The sequence below is a fragment of the Wolffia australiana genome, chromosome 7 (assembly GCF_029677425.1).
Source record: "Wolffia australiana isolate 7733 chromosome 7, ASM2967742v1".
In the NCBI taxonomy this organism is placed as follows: Eukaryota; Viridiplantae; Streptophyta; class Magnoliopsida; order Alismatales; family Araceae; genus Wolffia; species Wolffia australiana.
Genome location: NC_135841.1, coordinates 10,984,737 through 11,009,277, shown reverse-complemented (window position 1 = coordinate 11,009,277; position 24,541 = coordinate 10,984,737). Strand labels below are relative to the sequence as shown.

At 43.8% G+C, this 24,541-nt stretch overlaps 4 protein-coding genes and 1 non-coding gene across 5 annotated transcripts; 4 read left to right on the top strand and 1 right to left on the bottom strand.

Annotated features, from left to right (window-relative positions):
- The first annotated feature begins 1,378 nt into the window (after positions 1-1,378).
- Positions 1,379-2,665, top strand: LOC144705494 (Chaperone DnaJ-domain superfamily protein). The gene is made up of 3 exons (XM_078578201.1): positions 1,379-1,595; positions 1,706-1,783; positions 2,281-2,665. The coding sequence occupies exons 1-3, from the start codon at positions 1,404-1,406 to the stop codon at positions 2,410-2,412; spliced, it is 402 nt and encodes a 133-aa protein (XP_078434327.1). The 5' UTR covers positions 1,379-1,403; the 3' UTR covers positions 2,413-2,665.
- A 751-nt stretch (positions 2,666-3,416) lies between these two features.
- On the top strand, positions 3,417-15,473 carry LOC144705492 (DDT domain-containing protein). Its single transcript, XM_078578199.1, has 10 exons — positions 3,417-3,709; positions 4,412-4,591; positions 5,483-5,655; positions 12,408-12,851; positions 13,380-13,720; positions 14,299-14,612; positions 14,680-14,740; positions 14,815-14,964; positions 15,057-15,145; positions 15,237-15,473. Exons 2-10 carry the CDS (start codon positions 4,479-4,481, stop codon positions 15,385-15,387), a joined length of 1,836 nt encoding a protein of 611 aa, XP_078434325.1. The 5' UTR covers positions 3,417-3,709; positions 4,412-4,478; the 3' UTR covers positions 15,388-15,473.
- Positions 15,474-15,512: 39 nt separating this feature from the next.
- On the top strand, positions 15,513-16,477 carry LOC144705493 (proline-rich family protein). The gene is made up of 3 exons (XM_078578200.1): positions 15,513-15,770; positions 15,857-15,991; positions 16,072-16,477. Exons 1-3 carry the CDS (start codon positions 15,624-15,626, stop codon positions 16,405-16,407), a joined length of 618 nt encoding a protein of 205 aa, XP_078434326.1. The 5' UTR covers positions 15,513-15,623; the 3' UTR covers positions 16,408-16,477.
- Positions 16,441-23,531, bottom strand: CIP111 (Cam interacting protein 111). The gene is made up of 10 exons (XM_078578198.1): positions 23,211-23,531; positions 22,415-22,573; positions 21,506-22,341; positions 21,134-21,323; positions 20,741-20,948; positions 18,998-19,443; positions 17,766-18,192; positions 17,515-17,595; positions 16,731-16,921; positions 16,441-16,661 (listed from the first exon to the last, which is right to left on the bottom strand). Exons 1-10 carry the CDS (start codon positions 23,520-23,522, stop codon positions 16,527-16,529), a joined length of 2,985 nt encoding a protein of 994 aa, XP_078434324.1. The 5' UTR covers positions 23,523-23,531; the 3' UTR covers positions 16,441-16,526.
- Positions 23,532-23,618: 87 nt separating this feature from the next.
- TRNAT-UGU (transfer RNA threonine (anticodon UGU)) lies at positions 23,619-23,690 on the top strand. Its single transcript has one exon. It is a non-coding gene; the product is annotated as a tRNA-Thr (tRNA).
- Positions 23,691-24,541: the final 851 nt, after the last annotated feature.

Here is a 24,541-nt window from a genome sequence, read left to right as displayed (position 1 = left end):
TACACGTAAGTTGTACATAAAATAAAAAAATAAGTAATATCATACATTATTTGAAATGCACATATAATAGTTTACATGCAGTGCATGAGTTCCATAATTTGTTTATACAAATATATTATTGCATCCTGCCTAACTTATGGGATAATAAATTGTGTAATAAAATGAACTCTAAAGAAATGAACTCCCTGCATCGTCCCTTTATCGTATTTATCTTGAGGTTACTTGATCGTGACTATTGGTCGCCATATTTATTTCATGGCCTCTTGGATAATCTTCTAAGGCCCTTCATTTCTTTAGAGTAAATAATCTTCATTTTTATTATCCAATCATTAAAATTATGGAGAGTAATAATATTAAAATCATGGAGAGTAATAATAAATAACCTACATTTTTACTATCCAATCTTTTTTAACATTAAATTGATAAATAACTACATTATAACATTCTCGTCAAACGTGACAAGGATACAGTTCAAATAACTAGGGGGATTGATAATTATTCGGGGTGAGACGGTTTTATAAATGAACCTAGAAGATTAGCTATTGGAGTGTAAAGATATAGAGACACAATATATAGGTGGGGACCTAAAGGCAAGCTAGAGAAATAATTTTATTTTTATTAATAGATTTTTTTTTCGAAAATTATTACCTTTGAGATTGATATTACAATAATGTATTTGAGAGAATAACAGGTATTCAGGTACATTAATATTGGTATTTCTATTCATACTGTCATTACAATTATCTTGAACTTTTTTATAAATATTGAGTACGCATAATGAACTATTAAATTTTGTACCAGTGCGCTATCATATAAGCAGCCCTATATGATGCTAATAGACCCAAGCAATTATAAAGTGGAGCAAATCATTTAGTATTAATAACTCAGAAGGAGCTTTGATGGAATAATAAAACAATGATTGTTTTGATTAGTCCATCAAATCTCCAAACATCATAAAAATGACTTGAATCTTCATGATAAATATTTTTGACGCTATCATAGGGCTTAGGCGTTATATACAACATATAGGAAAGGAAATTCTTAGGATCCAGAACTTGAAAATAGTATGTATATATTCGTACCCCAATCAATAATAAAGGCTGAGAGGGTCATGATATGTAGATCTATTACCAACCATAAATACTTGAATTTTATCCATGGTTGGTCCCCATATAAGTTAGCCTAGCCCCAGACAGTGGTCCCCACAACTACGTGTCGTATCAGGAATGGCGGAGATTGCAGGTGGTTAGGCGCAAAGCCTGGGCGATCCACCGTCCATTCCGAATCGGACGGCGGTGAATGCACAACGTTTTCTACTATTCTCACCCGCGCGGCCACGTCGGATCTCGGAGAAATAGGTATAAATATGCGGGAGACCGAGGAGATTTGTTTTAGCGGAAGAAATGCGCGGGCTGAAGAGTTCTGGCAGGAGCGTACTGCCGACGATCTCCCGAGGTCGTCGTCGTCTTCGGATCTCATCGCAAGCTCTTCCAAGATCTTCGTCTTCGCCGATTTGCGAGTTTGCTGTTCTCGGCCTGAGTCCATTTGCATCCGCCGACGACGTCAAACGCGCCTACAAGCGATTGGCTCTCAAGGTAATCGACCGCGGAGGACCTTGTAAATGTTGATCAGTTGCGAATTTCTGATGTTTTAATCTTCTATTATGATGAATGATGATGTTCATCTGTCTCTTATCTCCGCTCAGCATCATCCGGATGTGATCCGCGGAAAGACAGGGCCTGCCAAGGAGGAGGTCTTCAAGGAGATCAAATCTGCTTACGAGGTACGCACTGGAAGAACACTCTCTTGTTCGGTGAGCGTGTTCACACGCGATCTTCTGGCTTCGTGTTTTCCACGTCTTCGTCCAGCTCTAGGAAAAAAATCAAATCCATCAACGGCGATTGTTTGGCTGTAATCGAGAAATCGAAACGATTCTGAATCCGCGTCATTAATCAATCGATTTCGTTCCCGTCGCGTCGCCGGGTTTCCCGTGGTTTTCGATTTGGATCGCGACGTTCTGAAGACACGCCATTGAATTGGGAAGACGTGGGTTGCACGTAACCCTCCATTTTCGCGGCAATCGGTCAAACACCAGTTCAGTCCTCGATGTTGGCCACTATGTTTTATCCCCCGGGATATTTTTAAAAATCAATTTTGTTAAAAAAATAAATGCACTTTAATTTCACATTGAATTGAACTTCTGAACCGTGTAGTCTTGTGGTCAACCTATTTGTTTGACTGTCTGGCATGGTTGACTTATGCCTGGGTCAACGTTGGCAGAGTCTTATGCAGAAATTAGAGGTGGAGTCTATGGAGCAACAGACAGGCCTTGGAGACTACGATGAATGGGAGGAGTGGGAAGATTGGATGGGCTTTGAAGGGGGATTCCCAGTCTTCTCCTCCCCTTTCTGATTAGCCTGTTGACCATTGCCAAATTCGCCGCTGCCGGACTATTTCCTTGTAATTATGTGTAAATTCAGAAGATATGACCCATTTCTGCGTGCATCGTCATGTCAACGCAATGGTTTAAGACGAAGAAAATGTGGCATCCAAGGCATACTCAGAGACTCGCCGAGGTATTACTATTGTATCTTTTTTTCCAATGGTGGGCATGGACGACTGTGTTAGTGAAAATATATTGAACACTCAACTTTTAGGTATAAAACATTGTGGGTTGTGTCAAGGTCTCAACTACATTGGTCTATGAGCACTACCCTTGGGTTGGTTGTACTGGTCATCATGTTTCCCGCAAAATAATAAGATAGATGGTAGAATCTGTATTTTCCCAAGGTATTACTATTGATTGATTTAATCTGTATTTTCCCGAGGTATTACTATTGATTGATTTTTTCCGAGGTAGTGGTCGATAAGCACGAGGGTAGAATCTGTATGTTAAAGCAAGGGTAGATTGGTCTATAAGCACGATCCTCGAGTTGGTTGTACCAAACAGCTTAATGGGCCATGGATTCAAGACATACTTTGTAGCTCTTCACGAAGTATTACCATTATATGCATTTCCCTTCAGTGGCGGCTATCATCAAGTTGGATATTTGTATAGATTAGATCTGGGGCCACGATTAAATTAGACTAAGGCTGTACATAAAACCTTGTTTCTTGCCAATAACAGTATAGTAAAATGAGTCTAATGTGCCATGAAGGCATACTAATTGTATGCATTTCATTTTTCTACTGTGCGTGGACTAGTGGGGTCCGTTTATAAATTAGAATATTCATGGTGGCTCCATAACTGTAAACTATGCCAAACACTTTGCTTTTATAATTATAAAATACATAAGGCGGCTGGATCGGTTCGGGACACGTGGCGGAACCAAAAGGATCCACGCGGCTTCTCTCTTTGTTGTTTTAAACGAGGGCGGAGACACGAGGGGGTATAAAAAGGGAGAGGAGAGGAGAGAGAGAGAGAGGTTACAAAAGCGGGAGAGAACGATTGCTGAGACGGGGAGGGAAGAGTCGAAAACGAACGTGCATTTCAGTCTCTCCTTCCCCCCTTTTTTCATCGCGCTCGGGAGGGCGGCTTCTTCTTGAACGCGCGGCGTAGGTTTGAAGCTCGAATCTTGCTGTTGTTGGAGGTGCTGGTCGTGGCTGAAGTTGCCGCGCAGCGCGTGAAACTCTTTCTTCTGCTGTTTCTTCTTCCCAATTTGGAAGAGTGTTCTAGGTTTTAGAACTCGCGGCACTCCGGACTACGCAGGTATCGGTTTTTGTAGCTTTTTTGCTTGTTTTCTCCTTGAATTGGTTGTCATTCCGCGTTCCTCTTCCGTATTGCTCTTCGCTTGAGGTTCCCGCCGCTGTCGTGTTCCTGAATTGCTTTCGCATCCCGTGTTTGTTATGCGATTCGCTTTGTCTGCTGCGATCTGGAGTCGATACTTCACCTTCCTATGTTATAATCTTTGTAGAAGATGTGCCTGCGCGTCCTGAGACTTTTCGTTGTCGTCTGAGCTGCAGTGCTTGAATTTTGATTCTTTGAATCTTGGAATCTTCAATTTTCCTGATGAATCACTTTTATGGACGGTAAAAGATGAATATAGTCAGTTCAGCTTACGCATCACTGAACCATTTGTCTGATAATTAGTGCAATTTCGTCGGGACGCAATGGAAGGAAATTAAAATCCCTTGAAAAAGAGCTTTTTTTTCGATCGTTCTAATGTATTACGTGGAATCGACCTTTTAAAATTCCATTTTCAGCTCGATGCATCGGGGCATCTAATGTTTATCGCTAGCTATTCCCTCAGAGTTTACGCCTAGAATATATTTCAACAGATCTCCACGCTCGTATCATACATTTCTTGTGTTATGAAATTGATATCATCGGATATTAGATACATAATAAACTTGTTCGTGGTGTATATGATGATAATTTTCAATGTTTAACTGAAGACTTCTCTTTTCGCAGGGCGGATTTTGATGTCGATGTTTCTGGTCTCTGCCCTTTGCCTTTAGCTGATCACAGGGCCAAGGAAATGCCTCTCTATAAAAGGACACTGCTTCAGCCCCTTGAGCTGCCTGAGGCTTTGGAACCGAACGAACTTGTATTCCAAGTTCGTTTTACGAAAGAGATATTCAGAGACTACCAGTATCCTTTTTTGATTAATGTCCAAAGTGCTTTTATTCAGCTGTCATTTTTATATTTGATCTGGTTGCATTTCGTTCTTATCGTTACCACCAATAGACTGACACCTTGACCATGAAGATTGATAGAGAGTGAGGAATAGAGTACGTATAGAGTAAACGGGGAGATAACCCTACCTAGTGACCAAAATTTTCATATGGTTTTGACGGTTCCCTTCTTACGAGATGACCTCTTGTCTGTCTCCCATCTTTAATTTCTTAGTTACCCATGGTATGTCCGTATATATATGCTCCGCATATCTTATTGCACCTATCGTCACAACTCACTTTTTCTGCCTTCAGACTTGTAATCTAAGAATGTTTGAAGATATAACTTCGGAATCAGAATGTTTTCGAAGTTTATTTTCAAATTTTCAAGGCGTAGATGTTTGTATTTTCTCAGAGTTTATGCAATCTCGTTTTTCAATAGTAAATAGAAGATTAATTCAGGGAGTAATTGACCTCAAAGGAGAAAATGAGAAACATCGGGATTCATAAGTTGTAAATAGGGAAAGAGAATTTCACAGAACCTATCTTTCAAAAAAAAAATTGCACAAAACTTAATTTAAACCGGCTCGCAGAATTAGATGCACCTGTATCCGTCAGAAACTGGATCCGAAAGGATGACGCAATGCCTTTAGTGCTTCCGGTAGAGCTATGATTTTGAACCAGAGTGATCCGAATTGCATTATAATGATAAGAGCTCCAAACTTTTTTCTTTAAAAAAATGATAAGAGCTCCAAAATTTTACCCCTTTTTTCTGAATGTTTTGCTGAAGAATGCTCGTAGCTAAGATTTATGATTTTATTTGCGATTCGTGTAAAAAATTCAAAAATATTCCTTAAATTGGAAATAGGGATTATCTAAACAGGTTGAACTTATACCGCCAGAGGGTATGGACTTGTAAAGCGACCGGCAAAACTAACTTGACTTATGAGGAAGCATTGGTGTCTGAGCGTCGTGCCAGTGAGAAAGTCCAACAAATCCCAAAAGACTTAGCAGCTCCCATACTGAAAGAGGTTCAATACAGTAAGATAACGGAATCCCATTTGTGCTTATTTTGACGTTGACTTATTTGACTAACGTCTTACATACCTGTTCCATGTTATATTCATAATTGCAAGTACACCGGTTCTAGTTTCTTCATGAACTGACGAGGAAATCCTGTTACATCTGTTTCTTGCTAAATGTCAGGAGAATAAACCCGGTTAAGAACCCTATATCTTGTGGCCAAGGTTTTGGAACGACGGAATGCCTGTATGGGCTGAATTCTCGTTAGAATGTAATTAACTGTTGATAACAGTTAGCCATTCACAAAAATCCTAGTTTTAACAGTTAGCCTAAATTTCGATTTCCTTGTGAAAGGAAATGTTGATTTGGTGGCGCTTCCTTCTTCAGTCGTCGCCTCTGCCTGTCCTGTTAGGGTTAAAAAAGAAACCCTAATCACAAAACAATGTATCATTTCACTTTGTTTCAACTAGTTAAATATGGGGCAGATGATATGAACTGGTTTGGTTCATATTGAGAATGGGTAGACACTGGGGAATTTAGAGGGATAGACGTCACCAAGACCACATGATGGAGCAGGTTGGCAGAGTAGGCTTAGCCAATTAGAAGATATTCTCATGGGTTGGATGTCCTCTGAGTATCACTTCAAAATAATAGTCTATTTCCTGCCTTCCAACACGGAGGGTTAAATATTTACTGGAACATACAGGAAAGGACAAAAGACAAAAGTGCTCATAGTGGGCTTAAGATACAATGGGGATCATACCCAACGATATGAAGTGGACCCATACAACTTAGGTCACTTATTCCTTACGTGAGAAATAATTTGCCTAGAAAGATTCTGTGAAGTGTTCCACTTATGAAGATGTGACCTACTTACAATTGAAAGAAAGGAGTGATGTCAGCAACTTAATATCAGGTAGCTCTCTTATATTAAAAGAACGAAAGGGGTGACGGTAATGGTTGGACGTATAACAATCAGTAGATAGGGAAAAAGGAGAGATAGGCAAGATAAACTAACAGGAAACTATTGATTTTTTTGCTGAAGGGAATGAATTATGTCAAGGTAACAATCAAGTTTTGACTTGATCTAGTGGAGGTGTAGGTATATGAACCTCTGGCTAGGTTCGTATGGGAAGGAGGGTAGAGGGCGAGGCGAGGTAGACGTTCCCAGGGTAGGAGAGTTGAAACGGGAATGATAGGAGGGGTCGAACAGATGGGGCAGGGATCGACCAGGGACGAGCCGCCTGATGACGCGGTGAAGGGTTGACGATCGCAGGGACGGGGATCGTCGGAGACTAGAAGAGAACCGAACGGTAAGGGTAGGGATCGGATTGGTGGGGAGCTGGCTGAAGATCCGGTGAGACGATCACGGGGATAGGGGATTGCGGGACGGTCAAGGGGACGGGACCGAGACAGGGAGGATCGAGGTAGTGAGCCAAGAGGCGGATCTTACCTTAAGTCTTGACTGCCCTCCTCAAGGGAGGGCGATACATATTTATAAGGAAAGAAAGCAGTCTACCCTAAGCATGATATGACTAAAATACCCCTAATGGGCTAAAATGCCTAAGATACCCTTGGGGGTACAGGATCGTATCAGTATATTCCAAAATGACCCCGTCATAGTGATCTTCTACTTTTAACAGTCCCTAGTTAACTGTATAAATTAATTAATACAATGACGGACCGTTTTTATGACAAATCTTGGCCTGGTACTGTGTCGAGGCCCTTCTACCACCCCAAAGAGGCCTAGACCTGCAACTCTTGTAGTGTGTAAATTCAGGGAAGAGGAACTAGTGGGGCAAAGAATTCACATTGTGGGCATTTTACCTAGTTCTCTTTCTCCAAGTGTTCCTTGCAGATTTCCAGCATTTGGTCTTGTTCTTTGAGCTGTGAGTCTAGGTAGTCTAGTGGTGACGTGGCTGAACTGTAGTGAATAATGGAGGGTGGTTCACGACCATAGACCACTCTAAATGGTGACGTGCCAAGGCTTGAGTGGTATGAAGTCTTTCTATTGGGCTCCCCCCAATGCAGCCACCCATTCTGACGTCGTTGCTGATTGCCTGCAAAATGGTGCATGTATGCTTCGAGGCTGCAGTTATTTACTTCTGTTTGCCCATCTGTCTCTGGGTGATATGCAGGGCTTCTCGTGAGGACAATCCCTTGAATCTGTCTTGAAGGTGCTCACGAAAACACTTCCCTGATGCAATATAATGGAGCGAGGAGAGCCATGGAGGCGCATGATCTCTTTGGTAAAAGATGTCAACCACGTCCTTAGCCAAAAAGGGGTGGTGCATCTCGATGAAGTGCTCACACTTTCTGAAGCTGTTCACCACGACCATGATGCAATCAACTCACTTCGACTTGGGGAGGCCTTCCAAAAAGTCCATTGATATTTCTTCACATATCTGTCTGCAATGGGCAGAGGTTGTAACAACCTTACCAGTGCCAATGCTGACCACTTGTATTACTGTCTCCAAGGACATGCATTGTTGATTGATTCAATGGTAGGTTTTTGAAAATCCCCTGTGCCCACCCAATGCTCTGTTGTGGAACTCTTTAAGTACACATTTGATTTATGCTGAAGATTTGGGCAGAACGATCCTTATTTGGTGTAGTAAATGGCTGCCCACCACGGGATACTTAGGAGAAGGCAACATCCCTCGTAAGACCTGTTGTTTCAGCTGATGGAGGAATGCATCCTGCTCCACTTCCTTCATGAGGTTTTCCAAGTATGCCCACTTTCTTGCGGCCACTAAATCCTATTGTGCCTCGGAGCGAGATGGAAGGTGGGATAGCACATCTGCAACCTTGTTCTTCCGACCTTCTTTGTCTTGAATCACAAGCTGGAATCCCATGAGCTTGGAGTATGCCCACTTACTTGTGTCTCTGGTATTCACCTTGAACTTCAACTGGCTCAAGGTGGTACTTTAAGATGTGTTGATCTGTGCGAATCCCAATTGATTGGAATATTAGATAATGATACCAATTTCATACCAATAAAACATTTGCCAGCAACTGTCGCTCATAGGTGGAGCTTGTGCACTTGGATGGTGGGGGGGCCTGGCTAAAGTAAGCTATGGGTTCTACTTGCTGCATGAGAATGGCTGTCCAGCACAAACTCTTGGGAGAAGTCAGGGAGGACAAGCACTGGTGTAGTTGAACACACTTGTTTTAGGGCATCAAATGCGTGTTGAGGTCCTATCGATCATGAGAAAGCTCCCTTTTTCAGCAGTTACGTCAACAGCCAGGCAATAGATGCATAACTGGTGACAACAGTGATATCTGGTGAGTACTAGAAATCCTCAAAGCTCCTAGACGCTCTTTGGAATGGGCCAATCTCTGACAGAGGCAACATTGGCTTCATCCGTTGCCACACCTGCAGACGAAATCTAGTGGCCCAGATACTCCAGCTGCTCTTGATGGAAGAAGCACTTTTTTGTGTCAACTTGTGGGTCGTGTGCCTGTAGTGCTTGTAAGACTTGTTTTAGGTGGCCGTCATTCTCTGCCTCAGACTTACCAAAAATCAGGATGTCATCAACATTGACCCTACACCAAAGTCCACAGGAAGGGTTCGAGAATTAGGTTCATCAACGACTGGAATGGTGCCGAGGTGTTGGAAAGCCTGAAAGCCAGCACCAGATACTCATACTGCCCTTAGTGTGTATGGAATCTGTTAAGCCCTTCTCGCTGGCTCACGAGTTCAAATTCCAGAACACAAGCTCGTTCCACAAATTTGAGTCTGGGTGGGGGAGAAGGTGAGGGAGAGATGTGTAAGAGATTTTTCCTTCGCAATCGCCGAGATGATCTTGCGCGCGGTGGTTGCCTTGCTGGAGATGAAGAACGAGAGAGAGAAGTTAAGTCGAAGAAGGGTAGAGAGAAAGAAGAAGGAGAGAGCTTACTAGGTTTTTCCTGCCTTTCGATCTTCCTTTCTCCCTTCTTATGACTCGCGGTACATCCGTGAGTTATATTTCCTGATGGGCTGGGCCAGAGGCGGCCCCCGTTTGGGCCGAAAAGACAGAGGGCCATTTAGGCGCCTTCTGTTTATGATAGACCTTGATCGGGTCTTAACAGAATGCCAGCTTCTCACATGAGAATTTGATGGTAGCCAGATTTCAGACAATCATGAGCGGGCTAGTATGACGCCAAAGGGAGTGGACTCCATGGTTGTGGTTGACCACTTCAGCAAGTACGAAAACTTTATTGATATGCACCACCCCTTTTCAGCTAAGGATGTGGCAGGAGTCTTTTACCAAAGAGATCATCTGGCTCCATATAGCTCTCTTCGCTCCATCATATTGTATCTGGGAAGGGTTTTCATGAGCACCTTCTGGACAGATTCAAGGGACTGTTCTCAATCGAAGGCCCACATATCACCCAGAGACTGATGGGCAACCAAAAATAATTAACCACAGCCTGTGAGGTCCTGACGGGAGGTTCACCGATTGGTCGGGTGTTCATCCCTTGTTATAGTTCAAAAAAAAAAATAATTAACCACAGCCTTGAGGCATACATGTGCCGTTTTGAATAGCTGCATCGGGGGAACCCAGATATGAAAACTTCATACCACTCAGGCCTCAGCACGCCACCATTCAGAGTAGTCTATGGCCGTGAACCACCCTCCATTTTTCACTACGGTTCAGCCACGTCACCACTGGACTACCTAGACACACTGCTCAAAGAACAGTATAAAATGCTGGACATCTGGAAGGAAGACCTGGAGATAGCACAAACTTACATGAAACAGCAAGCGCATGTGGAATTTCAGGTAGGAGATAAGGTCTACGCGAGCCGGCCACTGTACCATATGAAAACTCTTGCCAGGCGACCCAACAAAAAATTGGGCCCGAAGTATTTTTGGACCTTACACCATCGCAAAATGCATTGGATTGTTTGCCTATCTCCATCAATTCCCCCCTGAAATACGAGTCCACGCAGTCTTTTTCACTTGTCACAACTCTGTAAGGTGAACGGTACAGCTACCCAACTGCAGCCCTCACCATCTGAAGACGTGAAATGATACACCTATGTTGTATCAATGCATTATCTCCAAAAGAAACTCAAGAATTTACTAATATTCACCCAATTGTGAGTCTGGATCCGATGTGGAGAGAAAGAAAAGAGAGATAGAAAGATAACAGAATCAAACGATAGGACGGCTTGCCCTTCCTGCGACGGAGCTCCTTCCTCGTCGTCGTAATCCCCTTTCCAGATCTGCGGTGTAGCTCCGCGTCTCTGGTCCTCCTGCAACGTAACCGTCGCAGGCCTGAATCAAGAAAAACATCCTCCTCTCCCCCGACCATGATTCCCTCTTATTTATAGGGTCGAGTCCCTTTCCTTCTTTGGTACTTTCTTGAAAAGTACATATCAGTGTCCTGAGGAAAGATCACTGCTTTAGTCCTTCCCCTGGAGCTCTGCAAGTTCTCATGCACTGGGAGGGCCTACCAGATTTTGAAGCCACTTGGGATCGGTTATCCACCATCTGCTATCAGTTTCCGGTTTTTCAGCTTGAGGGCAAGCTGGTGAAATTAAGGGGAGTATTGATACGATGTCAAAACCTTTGTAGCGGCCCAAAGAGGCTCAGGCCTTCAACACTTGAATAGTATAAAGATGGGAAGGCAGAACTAGAAGGGCGGCAAAATCACATCATGTGCGTTTACCTAATTCTCTCTCTCTCTCTTCCCTTTCTCGCTCTCTTTCCACTCTGACCTCTCCTCTCTCTATCATATTCTAACCAAATTGGCTCGTGTTTGACATGCCCAGGGGCATCAGCAGTGACTCTCCATCATCTTGTTCTCTATCCTTTCTTGCTTGTTCGATCAATTTTTGAACCTGTCTTTCATTCAAAATTGATAACTGCTTTTGCAATTTCCAATACACTCGATTGACAAGTGATGCGTTCCAAGAGACTTATCATGAATCCATTTGATGTCTTTAGGTTGGCGGGCACTTATTATAACCCGCATGTGTTCATAATGATATTTATCTAGTATTTTACAATGACTGAAATGATGATATGCATGACATACTATCTGGCACTATACAAGACTTATGTTTCTCTTCAGGATTTGTTCGTCCAGAGTGTTAGTTTCCATCTTCCAAAGGTCTGATATACCTTTGGACGATGGAAACTAACACTTTGGACGAACGATACGATCCGACATTTTGATTCCAACAGAATCTCCCATGCTTGTCATCATTCCCTTCTGTCGGGAGTATCTCTTCCAATGTATTCATTACCCGGGAAACGCACGATACGATCAACATTTTGATTCAAGATCGTTCCACGTTCAGTAGTTTGAGGTTGAGGGAGAAGATATGGAGACATTCCCAGGGTAAGAGAGAAGAACAGGACGGGGAGATGATGGCGAAGGATTGATGACAGAGGGGTTGGTGCTTTGGGTGGGGGGATGAGGTTGAGCCTGAAGAGTGAGGGAGAGAAGTAACGACCAGGGAAAAGAGGGAGAGTGAAGGCTTATTGGATCTTGTGCTAGTTAACCTTGAATTTATAGATTGTTTTTATGCATAGGTTTATGATGATGATATTGTGCTAGTTCACAGCATTGGTCGACCATTACATCATATTCGAATATTGGGATTCTTTCAATTTTTTTTTAAAATCTTGGGATTCGGTTGCTATTGGACGTAGCATCTCTGATTAGATTTCTTTAAAAAGCATCTCTGATTAGATTCTGTAGAAGATTATACGTTTGATCACTTGTATTTCCCTGTTGACTCACTTTCTTTTGTTGATTTATTTTAAATTGGTTTAGGCACATTGAAGTTAAAGGATCTACTTGACTCAGTCTCCGCAAAGCTGTCAAAGCGTTTATTCAAAGGCGCTGAGGTTTTTGCGCAGAGAGGGCAGTCTGTCTCTGCATGCAGGATCTTGGAAATACTCGAAGATAAGGACATTACTCGATTTAAAGTGGGTTGGTTCGATAAAAGCAGGCAGATCACAAGCAATTCGATCGTCGACTCTGAGGCTCTCATCCGCAAGAAGCTTCCATTTTCCAGGGGTACACTTAAATCCTTCATAAGGGAGATGACATCAAGAAGTTGTCCGTGGGTTGTCTACGAGGACATTGCGACGAAGCACGGCATCTCGTGCGAAGCCCCGGCGGAGTTGAGAGACCGGCTGTCAGTGTTCAAGGGTCAACGCTGGAAGAATGTTGACCAGAAGAAAAAAGGCCTGAAACGAAAAAGATCAGAGAATGGTTAGTCGTCTGACGAAAGCCTGGAGCAGTGTTTGCTGTCTCCGTTGACGATGTTGAGAGGAGGATGGCACGCGATCACCGTCACTGCGGTGATGACGAGTCGTCTTCGTCTCTGTCATTCGTCGGCTCAATGATGTGTCGAGACGTCATTGTCTTCCTCATTCTAATGCGCCATGATGATGAGAAAGCGATGGCGAGCCATTGCTGCCTCCGCCATGATGATGAGTCGTCATTGTGTTCGCCATGATTGGCGATGACAATGTCGAAATCGTCGTAGTCAACGTTTCTTGTCCGGAAGTTGGTTGACTATGACAATTTGGTCAACAGCACCCAGATGACGATAAATGATGGCAAAATTGCGATGACCCTCATCATTCGTCTGCATCCAGGATGATCATGATGACGACCAAATCGTCATCATCTCTCGTGCCGTAGGAAGAGGATGACAATAATGGGATTTTCATCATCATCTCATGGAATCGCTTATTAATGAAGTTTTGATTTATTTCTTTGGGCTTTTTTTTTCAGAGGAAGAGGATTGGGAAGAACAGAGGTACCCGATTGAGGATCTTCTGGTCAGAGCCGGGTCGGACGATCCAGTATTTACGGAACGGCCCAATCCGTGCAGGGAATTTGGGGTGCCGATGGATTGCGTGGGGGATCTTTTAATGGTGTGGGACTTTTGCTCCTCCTTTTGCCGTTTGCTCCGCTTGTGGCCCTTCTCTCTCGAAGACTTTGCCAAGTCCATCTCCCACACGGACAGCGATCTGGTCTTACTCGCAGAGTCTCACATCAGTCTTCTACGCGTGATCATGCAAGACGAGGGCGAATTCTTTGATAGTTTGCAGAGCAAGAAGCGAAAGGCCAAGGTCTGGATTCTCTTTTTGTTTGTTGAAAATTGGTCTTTCTTTTGATTTTTCTCGCTTCTAGAAACAAAAAAGCCAAAGATTAGAATCTTTTTTTCTAGAAAAAGAATAACATTGACCCTGCCCTTGAAATCCTCTTTTCAATTCTTAGATGATTAGTTACTCTCTCTCGAACAGCATAACATTCCAAATGTTCTTTTTTCTCGCTGAAAAGAAATCTTAACGCTTCGGTTCATTCTTCAAAAATTATCGGATTTTCTACAAAAAGAATAAAACATGGACCCTGTCCTTGAAGTCCTGTTTTCTATTCTTAGATGATTAGTTATTCTCTCTCGAAAAGCAAAACATTCCGAATGCTCTTTTTTCTCGCTGAAAAGAAATCTAAACGCTTCGGTTCATTCTTCAAATTATCGGATTTGATCCACAGTTTACGCTATTAAAGCATCCGAATTAAATGATACTTTCCAGAGAGGAGTTGTTGGGTTTTTTTTTTTGGGTTGAATCCCTTTTTTAAAATCAAGAAACATAAAAACTAAACGCCGCGCTTAATCTCGCGCTTAATCCTCTGGACTGATCTACAGATCACGCAATCGAACTGGACGGAGCTCTTGTGCGACTTTATAGAGATGGTGGACATCTCAGAGTTATCGGAGCATGGGGGGACGATAAAGAGGGGCCACTACCGCCTGCTGGATCCTTGGGCAAAGCTGGCCATCCTCAACGAACTGGTCTGGGAAGCTCTCTCCACCAACGCCGTGAGAGACAAGCTGGACGAGTACATCGAACAGCAACGAGAACTCGCGGTCGGCAAGAGAGAGAAGCTGAGGAAGCTGGCGGCCGAGGAGCAGACTCTTCCCCTCGCGGCGGTCAACGGCTCCCCCGCCGCGGAAAACGGGTACAAATCTCCGCCGGTGATCTCATTTGAACTCTCTACGACAGACAAATCTTTGAACTACTCGCAGGGCGAAGCAGAGGCGAGGCAAAAAGGAAGAGGACGAGAAGAAGGCGGCGGAAAAACAGACGGTGAGACTGAGAAAATGAATGAAATGAGTGGGTTTTTTTGGGGGTTTTCTTAATCTCATCGGTGGAAAACGCAGGGCGGGGAGATGGAGAAGCGGTTCATACGCACGAACGCGCTGGGCAAGGACAGGAACCACAACCGGTACTGGTTCTTCCGCCGGGACGGGAGGCTGTTCGTGGAAAGCGCGGATTTCAAGCAGTGGGGCTACTACGCCTCCAAGCAAGAGGTGATCATCCATCCATCCCCGAAACAAAAAAAAAAAATCCAAAAACGAATCGGCTTGATCTGAATTTTGAAAAACTTGTTGTTCATGTTCAGCTGGATGCGCTGGTGGGGTCGCTGAACCCCAAGGGGGAGAGAGAGATGGGCCTGCAGAGACAGCTCGACAAGTACTACGCGAAGATAAGGTGAGGTTAATAAAAATAAAAAGTTTTTAAAAAAGAGTTTTTAATTGTTTTTTTAATTGTTTGTGTTTGTGTGTGTGGGGGGGGTGGAAAGCTCGGGGTTGCAGAGGAGGGCCAAGGACGAGGCGCAGAAGGTGCTGCTGGACGAGGCGGTGCTCCGGCGGTCGACCCGGGTGCGAGCCCCGCCGAGGGACAGCCCCGCCATGGCGTTCCTCCGCTACTCCAACAAGTGGCGAGAAGACTAATTTCCCCCTCCCCCCCCCCCCCTTACCCCAACTCCCAACCCTCGGTCCTTGTCGACCCCAGCCTATTATTTTTGCCCCGAGGTTAATTCCGGGATTTCGCTCCTCCCGGCGGACGTGGCCGCCGCTGGTCCAGCCCCCCTCAAACCACTCTCGGGCATACAAAGAAGATCACACGACAATCCCCAAACCAAAAAACTCTCTTCTCTCTCTCTCTTGCTATCTCTCTTGCTGCAGTGATGGCCAGCGCCGCCCGCGCCGTGGTCTGCGCCAACGGCGCCGCCTTCCCCGGCGGCCACCGCCGCCGCCGCCGCAGCGCCCGCGTGCCGGCGGCCGCCGCGCAGGAGCCGGACTGCAACGCCGACGAGTGCGCCCCGGAGAAGGAGGTGGGTCTCTCTTGCTCTGCTCTTTTGTCCTTTTTGTCTCTTCCCTCCTCCGCCGACGACGACATCTGACGCGATTCCCTGCGCAGGTGGGGAAGGTGAGCGTGGAGTGGCTGGCCGGGGAGAAGACGCGGGTCGCGGGCACGTTCCCCCCGAAGAAGAAGAGCTGGACCGGCTACGTCGAGAAGGACACCGCCGGCCAGACCAACATATACTCCGTCGAGGTCAGTCTTCTCTCTCCCCCTCTCCCGCTCTCTGCTTCTCCTCCATCCCCTCCGTTTGAGACTTGTTCTTGCGGCTGCAGCCGGTGGTGTACGTGGCGGAGAGCGCGATTAGCTCGGGCAGCGCCGGGACGTCGTCGGACGGCGCGGAGAACACGGCCGCGCTGGTCGGCGGGCTGGCCCTCATCGCCATCGCCGCCGCCTCCTCCATCCTCATCCAGGTCGGCAAGAACGCGCCGCCCCCCGCCCTCACCGCCCAGTACTCGGGCCCCCCCCTCAGCTTCTACGTCTCCAAGTTCAAGCCTCCCCCTCCGCCCACCGCCGCCGCTCAGGAGCCCGCCGCCGCCGCCGCTCAGGAGCCCCCCGCCGCCGAGGAGCCCGCGCCCGCCCCCGCCCCCGCCCCCGCCCCCGCCTTATAAGTTGCTCCCTGTCCACTGTCCAGTCTCCACACATTTTCCCAATAAATCCGGATTTCGGTTGATTTGTCCTCACGATTGTCGCATCGAAAAAACGGGTTTTTAAGATCGGGATGATCTCCTCAGAACTCGACTTGCACGAATCTTCTGAACTTGGCGGCGATGTCGAGGTACAGCCGGGCGTCGACGGCGGGCTTCACCCTCTCTACTGCAGCCCGGAAATGCCGCATTGAGATCTCTTCCGTCTCGAAGCTCTCCTGCAGAACCAACACAAAAAGTCAACGGAGGAACCATGGGAGAAAAGTCAACGGGAGAAAGGGAGGTGCCTCCAGCGCCGCTATGGCGGCCTCCCGGCAGACGAGCTTGATGTCGGCGCCGGAGTAGCCCTCCGTGAGAGAGGCGAGCTCGCCGGCGGCGACGTCGCCGCCCACCGGCGTGCCCCGCGTATGAATGAGGAAGATCTCGGCTCGGTCCTCCTCCTCCGGCGGCATCACGTCCAGATGCCGGTCAAACCGACCTGCCCACCACCCCACCCAAGTCAGTCTGAGAGAAGAATGTGCTTTCTCTCTCATCATGTCTCTTTCTCTCTCTAACTTACCATCTATATATATATATATATATCTCTCTCTTTCTCCCCGTCTATCTCTCTATCCTAGTATATCTCTCTCTCTATATATATCAATCTTTCATTCCAACTATCTGCCTCTCAACCTAACTTTCTCTATCAATCTTCCAGTCAAACAATCTGCCTATCAACCTAACTTTCTCTCCTTCTATCAAACTACCCATCTTTCCTCTATCCATCTATCGACCTGCCTACGCCCACCCAAGTCATCAGAGGAAAGAGCCAGCTTTCTCTCATTCAAATTGCTAAATATGAAAATCTTTCTCTATCCATCTTTCTATCCAAATATATATCTCTCTACCTTTCTATCAGGCTACCTACCTACCTACCTATCTCTCCACTGTCTATCAAACTAGCAACCAACATCACTATCTTCTCTCTCAAGCTACCTATCTTTCCTCTATCCATCAATCTTTAACTCTCTTTCTATCGATCTCTCTCCATCCACCCGTCTCCCTCTCTCTTGAGCTAGGAAGTGTACCAACCTGGTCTTAAAAGAGCCGGGTCTATCTTATCGGGGCGGTTGGTGGCAGCGATGACAGTCACCCCAAATCTTACATCCAAGCCTGCATGCATGCATCAGAGACATCCTTCTTTTAGAACATCCAAACAGAAAAAAAAAAGAAAATCAACATTTTTTTCCCATATGAACTAAATATCACAGAATGAGCAGAAAACAGAAAAAATGGGCCAAAATATCTCACAAAAATAAAATGGCAGCTCGCCGAGTCCATACCATCTAACTCTATCAAGAGCTGGTTCATAACCCGGTCTCCAACGCAGGTTCCATCGGACTCGCGCCCACGGGTTGTAACCAGTCCATCGATCTCATCGAAGAATATAATGGATGGGGAATTCGCCCTCGCTTTGGCGAAGAGCGAACTGACCGCCTTTTCGGATTCTCCGACCCATTTACTCAAAAGTTCGGGTCCCTTCACAGCGATGAAGTTAAGCTTCGCTTCAGACGCCACGGCACGAGCCAAGAGAGTCTTACTGCAGCCGGGCGGTCCAAAGATGAGCAATCCCCTCGGCGGTCGGATTCCCATCCGCTTAAAAGAGTCTGGACATGTCTGTGGCCACTGTACCGCTTCAATCAGTTGATTTTTAATACTTTTGTGTCCTCCCACATCTTCCCAACGAACTCTTGGGACTTCCAGCATCACCTAACCACATAAAGAAACATTAATCATAGAAATCTCATATTAAGATATCACCATCCACCAATTCATATATTCCATCGATATAAGCCCTGTTGAGAGAGAGAAAAAGGACCAACGATTGGATCAGATCAAAAATCCCTGTTGTGATTGGATATAAGCCCTGTTATGATCGGATTGATCCGATCCATTCGATCAGGGGTGGCATGAATAATTTTGCAGCTGACATGTTTCAAAATCGTGATCTATGGATCATTATTGACGTCGAGGGAGAGAAATATAAATCAGAAAGGGTTGGTAGTCCTTGATTAACTTATATATCTTGCATGATCAACAGATGACCCGCGTCGATAAAACTAATCCTTCCTTTTGATAGATCAAAAATCTGATAAATCGATCAAAAATCGCTTCGATAAATCCAATCTATCCAATCAAAACTTTGATTGATTCAGTTGGGATCGATTGCTTGAATAAAAAATTGATGACTGATGACCCCCGATAGAGAGAAGATGCGAGGGCTGAATGCTGCAAGTACAGAATGGCAAACACAAGGGAAGAATATCATGCATGATATAGCGACCGCATTAACTCAACACAGACATTCGTGATTGGTAGCCAAAAACCTGTCAGAGTCGTCGTTATTGTCAAAGGGGTGATGATGATTTCGACTCATCTCACCCTCATCCGACCGAGAATTAATGATAGGACCATGGCGATTTTTCATCATCCTCTCGCCATCATCCTTGGTGACGGCGAACACCAGAAACAAATTTTCAGTTAAGAATAATCGTGATGGTAAAGAGAAAAGTACCTCTCTCATGGCACTGGGCCGGACTTTCAGCTTAGCCTGATCAAAGTCCTCCGCTCTGATTTGAAGATCGGATAAATCCTTCGCACCAAGAATACTGTCATGTTCGAAATCGAATCTCTTGGGCATCCCTTCAGGACTTGATGCACCATTTGAACTTACATCCAATCTCGACAGCGACAATATAACAGAGTCCATATTGTTCTCGCCTTCACATTTCGAGGACGGCTTCTGATCTTCATATTCTTCACCCTTGTTAATCTCTCTAACTTTAACAAATCGTCGGAGGGCAATCATTGCGGCCTCATTGCAAAGAGCAGATAAATCTGCACCAACAAACCCATGCGTCTCTAAAGCCAATGATTGAATTTGCTCATCACTCAAAGCATGATGCATTCCACTAAGGATGCCCGAAAGTATATCAAGTCTCTGGTCTCGTGTAGGCACGCCTGAAAAAAATCCAAGAATGGTCAAAGAGAGGTACAGTGACAAAGAGTGCGATAATTCTGCAGAGGGGGACCAAGACTCATATGCTGAACACTGAAAGGCATTTCGATTGGAAATTCCATAGTTATTGTTTTGATGAATATGAAAAATGCCTAAAATGTGAATAAAATGTCTCCAAATTCTCAAACAGTGGCTGCAAACGATGAAGAGAACGCCATCGCCATCTAAAACCTCCTCCTCACCATTGTCATTCATCATTGTCGGCAGCTTGAATGACGTCGACAATTTCATCATCGCCATAATGGTCGGAGACTCATACGAATTTTCCCAGGTCTTATCAGAACAAGCGATCCAAGAAGATACAAGGCAGCACATGTGACTCTAATTGGTGGGAACACAATTCTATGTAAAGGAGGGAGACCTCTGTCAAATGACGTTGACCAAGATCTGACTAGTCGCTACGGCGGAGGCTGGAACTCAGGAGATTCTCCGGTCAGGAGGAGAGCAAATTCTTTTGGGGGGAATCATTAGGAAATAGACAGCGAATTTTATTTATCCAGACTATTTCTATGGAATCCTCTGCATCTGTAGAAGTTATTAAATCATCCCTGATTGAACGTGAATATAATTTTGTGATTTTTCCGCGATATGGTTCGTTCAAAAAAGGATCGTACATTTTAGGCTATCTGTTCTTCCTTTCCAATTCTATCTGTTCCTCTTTCATTCTTCTTCTCTGTGCTAATTCCTCAAAGCATTCCTGAGAATTTCCTCCTCGAATAGATTGTGATTGATAACTTCTCCTAATCTACTGTCAGAATATTGAGGAATTGCGTATCTAATTGATGTCTACGATATCTCGATAGATCCGGAGAGGATCTTATCACAGACCAATGACAGTGACGAATTTGTCAGCATCTCTCATCATCTGAGTGAGTTTTAACACCAAGAGTGTGTCAAGAGGCAATGAAGAGACCAAAATCGTCATCGTCACTGTCATTCCAACTGTGGACGAGAGGGATGATGGAGATTGCAGACTATGACGAAAATATCATTGTCTTTGCCATTACCATTCGGCATTGTCTGCACTTTGAATGATGTCGACAATTTCATCATCATCCTGGCAAGAAAAAATGACGGAGACAATTATGAAGCGTAATCATCCAATTGTCACTATCATCAGTGATGGCGAAAACAATTATTATATACACGGTAATGCCTAACCTTTTCCTATCAAAGGCAACCAATATAACCCCATGTGAAAAAGTACAATGGTGAAAATTGGAAAAAAGGATTCATTACCAATTTCGATTTCTTTATCAAGGCGTCCAGGTCTCCTCAAGGCCGGTTCAATGCTTTCAGGTCGATTGGTGGCAGCGATGACAAGTACACCATCGGACCTTATGATACCGTCCATGAACTCAAGCAATGTAGCCACAATTCTTCGAGAGAGTCCTTCACCACCCTCTTGCCGAGCAGGGGCAATAGCATCCAACTCATCGATGAAAACCTAGGTAAATGAAGGGTTTTCAGTGAAAGAAATTGGAATTGTAATGCAACAACAACGTTCAAAACATTTCCCCCATAACATCTTTTTTGCAGAAATGATTTATACCACAAAAATCTCTATACTTTGCAAGAGAATACATATGAGAAATATTATTTTCGTGACAACTGAGAATTAAAGGATCTAACCACAGCAGGAGTCGATTTTCGAGCAGAATCAAACACTTCAAGCAGCTTCTGTTCACTTTCTCCAAAGTACTCACTGACAACCTCCGGTCCATTAATGACAAAGAGCTTAACTCCAGCATCATGAACGCATGAACGGGCCAATGTTGTTTTTCCAGTCCCAGGTGGACCATAAAGGAGTACTCCTTTATATCTGTTCATTCATTTAAAAAATTGATTGGAGAATTCTTAGCACTTCAGACTTTGCTCGATCGTTCTAAAGAAATAACAAAAAGGAAGAAATTTTAGGGAAAAAACCAAACTGCGTATAGAAAAAAAGATAGAAATTATAGAGAAGTTGAGGCATGAAAAAGAGTGAATTTGAAAAGAATATACCTCATTAGACTGGACTGATGGGAGAATGAAAAACTGATGACTTCCTTTAAAACAGAATACTCCTTGGACAAGCCACCTAACCTTGGGATTTCGCTCGAAGTTTTTAACTTAAAGTTCTTAGTTTCTATTCCACAGGTGTCTTCTTTAGGTGAAACCTTGATCGTCGGAGTGAGGGTAAAATGAACTTTTGTTCCGGAATCAAATAGAAATATATCACTAGCAAATGCCGTGCTGTCAGATGATTTGCCTTGACCATAAAACTGCACCTGGTCCACATCAGAAGCACCTACTAATTCCACCACAGAATTCTCCACTTGAAAAGCACAAAGTTGTCCAAAAATGGGAAGGGCTAGTATATTCCCTTTAAGAACGTAACGTCCATGAAACCATCTGACTGCATAAGTCCGAAGCAATTCGTTGCTCTTCTCATCTTCAAGTCCGCCACTTATGACAGAGTGCCAGGGATTTAATGGAGTCGGCAACCCAGAGGCATCATTTTGCAATTTCTTATTAGGAACTGGAGTTTTTGGTGGTGAAGCTTCTGCGGATGGAATGTTCATTGAGTTTTTCAGGCCAGAAACAGGTGATTCTCCTCCAATGTTTCTTCTTTGGTCAGCGCTTTGTCGAACAAGTTTCAGATTTAGCTTTCGGTTGATGAAACGGGAAGCAGAAGCATCATCTAGCATTGCAATTGAGTTATTCATACCACATGTCGAGAGTACATTGGACGAAGAACATAAATTTTCCAGAGGGAAAACAAATATAAGTTTCCCCGCAGCAGGAAACCCCATAGTAGAAGATAGACTCCAAGACAATCTCACTTCATTCTTTAGGACCTACATTAGGAAGGGCAGCCATGTTTTTTATAAAGGCAAATCAACGCAAATCAGCAGTTGAGTACTGTTTTACCTTCTGAGAAGAGAATATTTTGGCGATGGCAAAGTAATTCCCGGATTCATTGGTAAGGCAGTCTCTAGCATCGAGGCAGAAGAACTTTGCACATGCATCGACCACCGAATCAAGGAGAAATTCACCTGACAGTGCCTTGGACGGATTCGCAAGGGACGCCTACTGACCAAGCAAGAATGGAAAATATTCAATTGTTTAAAACAAGAAAAAGCGCCCAGAAAAAACTAAGAAAACCACAACTGATCACAAGACGGATTTGCAGGGGACACCTACTGATCAAGCGAGAACGAAAAAAAGTTTATATGCTTAGAATAATGAAAACAACCAAAAAACGGGAAAACACCAACGAGGCCCTATACAGGTTTTGGAACGGATATCCACTGATCAAAAACGAATAAATATGCTTAAAATAATAAAAAGTACCAAAAAATAGGAAAACCCAACCAGGCGCTTGACGGATTTGTAATAGACACCCAGTGACCAAGAAAGTTTGAAAAACATCAAATGTTGAAAATAATAAAAGAATTCCAAAGCTTCGTGAAACCCTCTGACCAAGCAGAGTGAAAAATAATCCAAATGCTTAAAAACAATAAATTCTCAAACTCATTGGCGATCTCTGCTTTAAGAAATAAATAAACAAATCCCAGAAAAATGAGAAACACACAACTGGGTCCACGGCGGATTTGCAAGGGACACCTACGGACCAACCATGAACGAGATAAAAAAAACCCAAATGCTAAACTGACAAAAATTGGGAAAAACCACAACTTGGCAACACGGGTATGAGAAGAGGTACCGAAACATAGGAACCCGGGCGCAACGAAGAAGAAACCATGGCACTCTCGGAGAGCCAAACACACGCTCTGCCTCCGTCCTGTTCCCAGGAAGAGCTGAAGTCGGCAACACGCCCCAGAAATGCCGACTGGCCGATGAAACCTGAGAATTTCGCGGCGGCCTGTGAGAGATGTTTAAGAGCAATCTCGTCGTCTGAGGCATCATTGCTTTGGTGGGATGAACGGGAAGGAGATGGCGTCGAAATCCCACGAGGGACAAGGTCTGCTTCTTCTGCCCGCGACTTGCTTGATTTCTTTCTTCTCGACGATGACATCCTTTTCCCGCGCCGATATCACACCTAAGCATGATGTTTTAAGAACAATTTCTTTATTTTTGAAATTATATAAAATTTTAAACTTCTCACCCAACAGCCCTTATAGCTCAGTGGTAGAGCGTCAGTCTTGTAAACTGAAGGTCCGTAGTTCGATCCTGCGTGAGGGCATTATTAGTTGCTATTACGTTTTTTTGAAAATATTTAGACAAATATCAATATGTTTTCACTCTCATATTTAGCGTGTTTTTATATTTGAAAATATTTAGATAAAGAACAATTTATTTTCACTCTCATATTTAGCGTGTTTTTACATGTGAAGAATATTTAGATAAGTAACAATTTATTTTCACTCTCATTTTAAGCGTGCTTTTATATGTGAACACTATTTAGACAAATAGCAATTTATTTGAACTCTCATATTAAGCGCGTTTTTAACTGTGAAGAATACTTAGACAAATAGCAATTTATTTGACACTCATATCTATGGAAAAAATTCATTGTGAGAAAATTGTTAGTTATTTTTAGAGAAATATCTGGAGAATGGTTTCTCTACTAGAGAGAAAACTAAGCATGTGATTCCAGTTCACGCATAGTTTCTATTTAATGTATTGAATCAATTTTTTTATCCAAAGATCAATATTGAAGTTAAATAATTATCTTTGATCTGTTAGCCATAAATGTTTGATTGTTTCCTCTTGATGATGTTGCACTCAAGTTAAAGTCAATATTAATGTATAAATCAAATTATAGGAGCAAGAAAATATCTTATTTAAAAAACAATCATTTTCCCTAGAGTAACATCCATTACATTATACAATTGCATCTTATGAATTTCAACTGATTAATATATATAATATTATTTGTTGTCCACACTTATGTCATTCATGCATAAAGATATAGTTTCCTTTTTGAATCTATTTAAGATGATTCATTAGAAAATATCATACATGAAAGGTTATTAAATATAATTCTAGAGTTTTCCATGAATCAATATTATTACGTTACATATTTTTAGATCT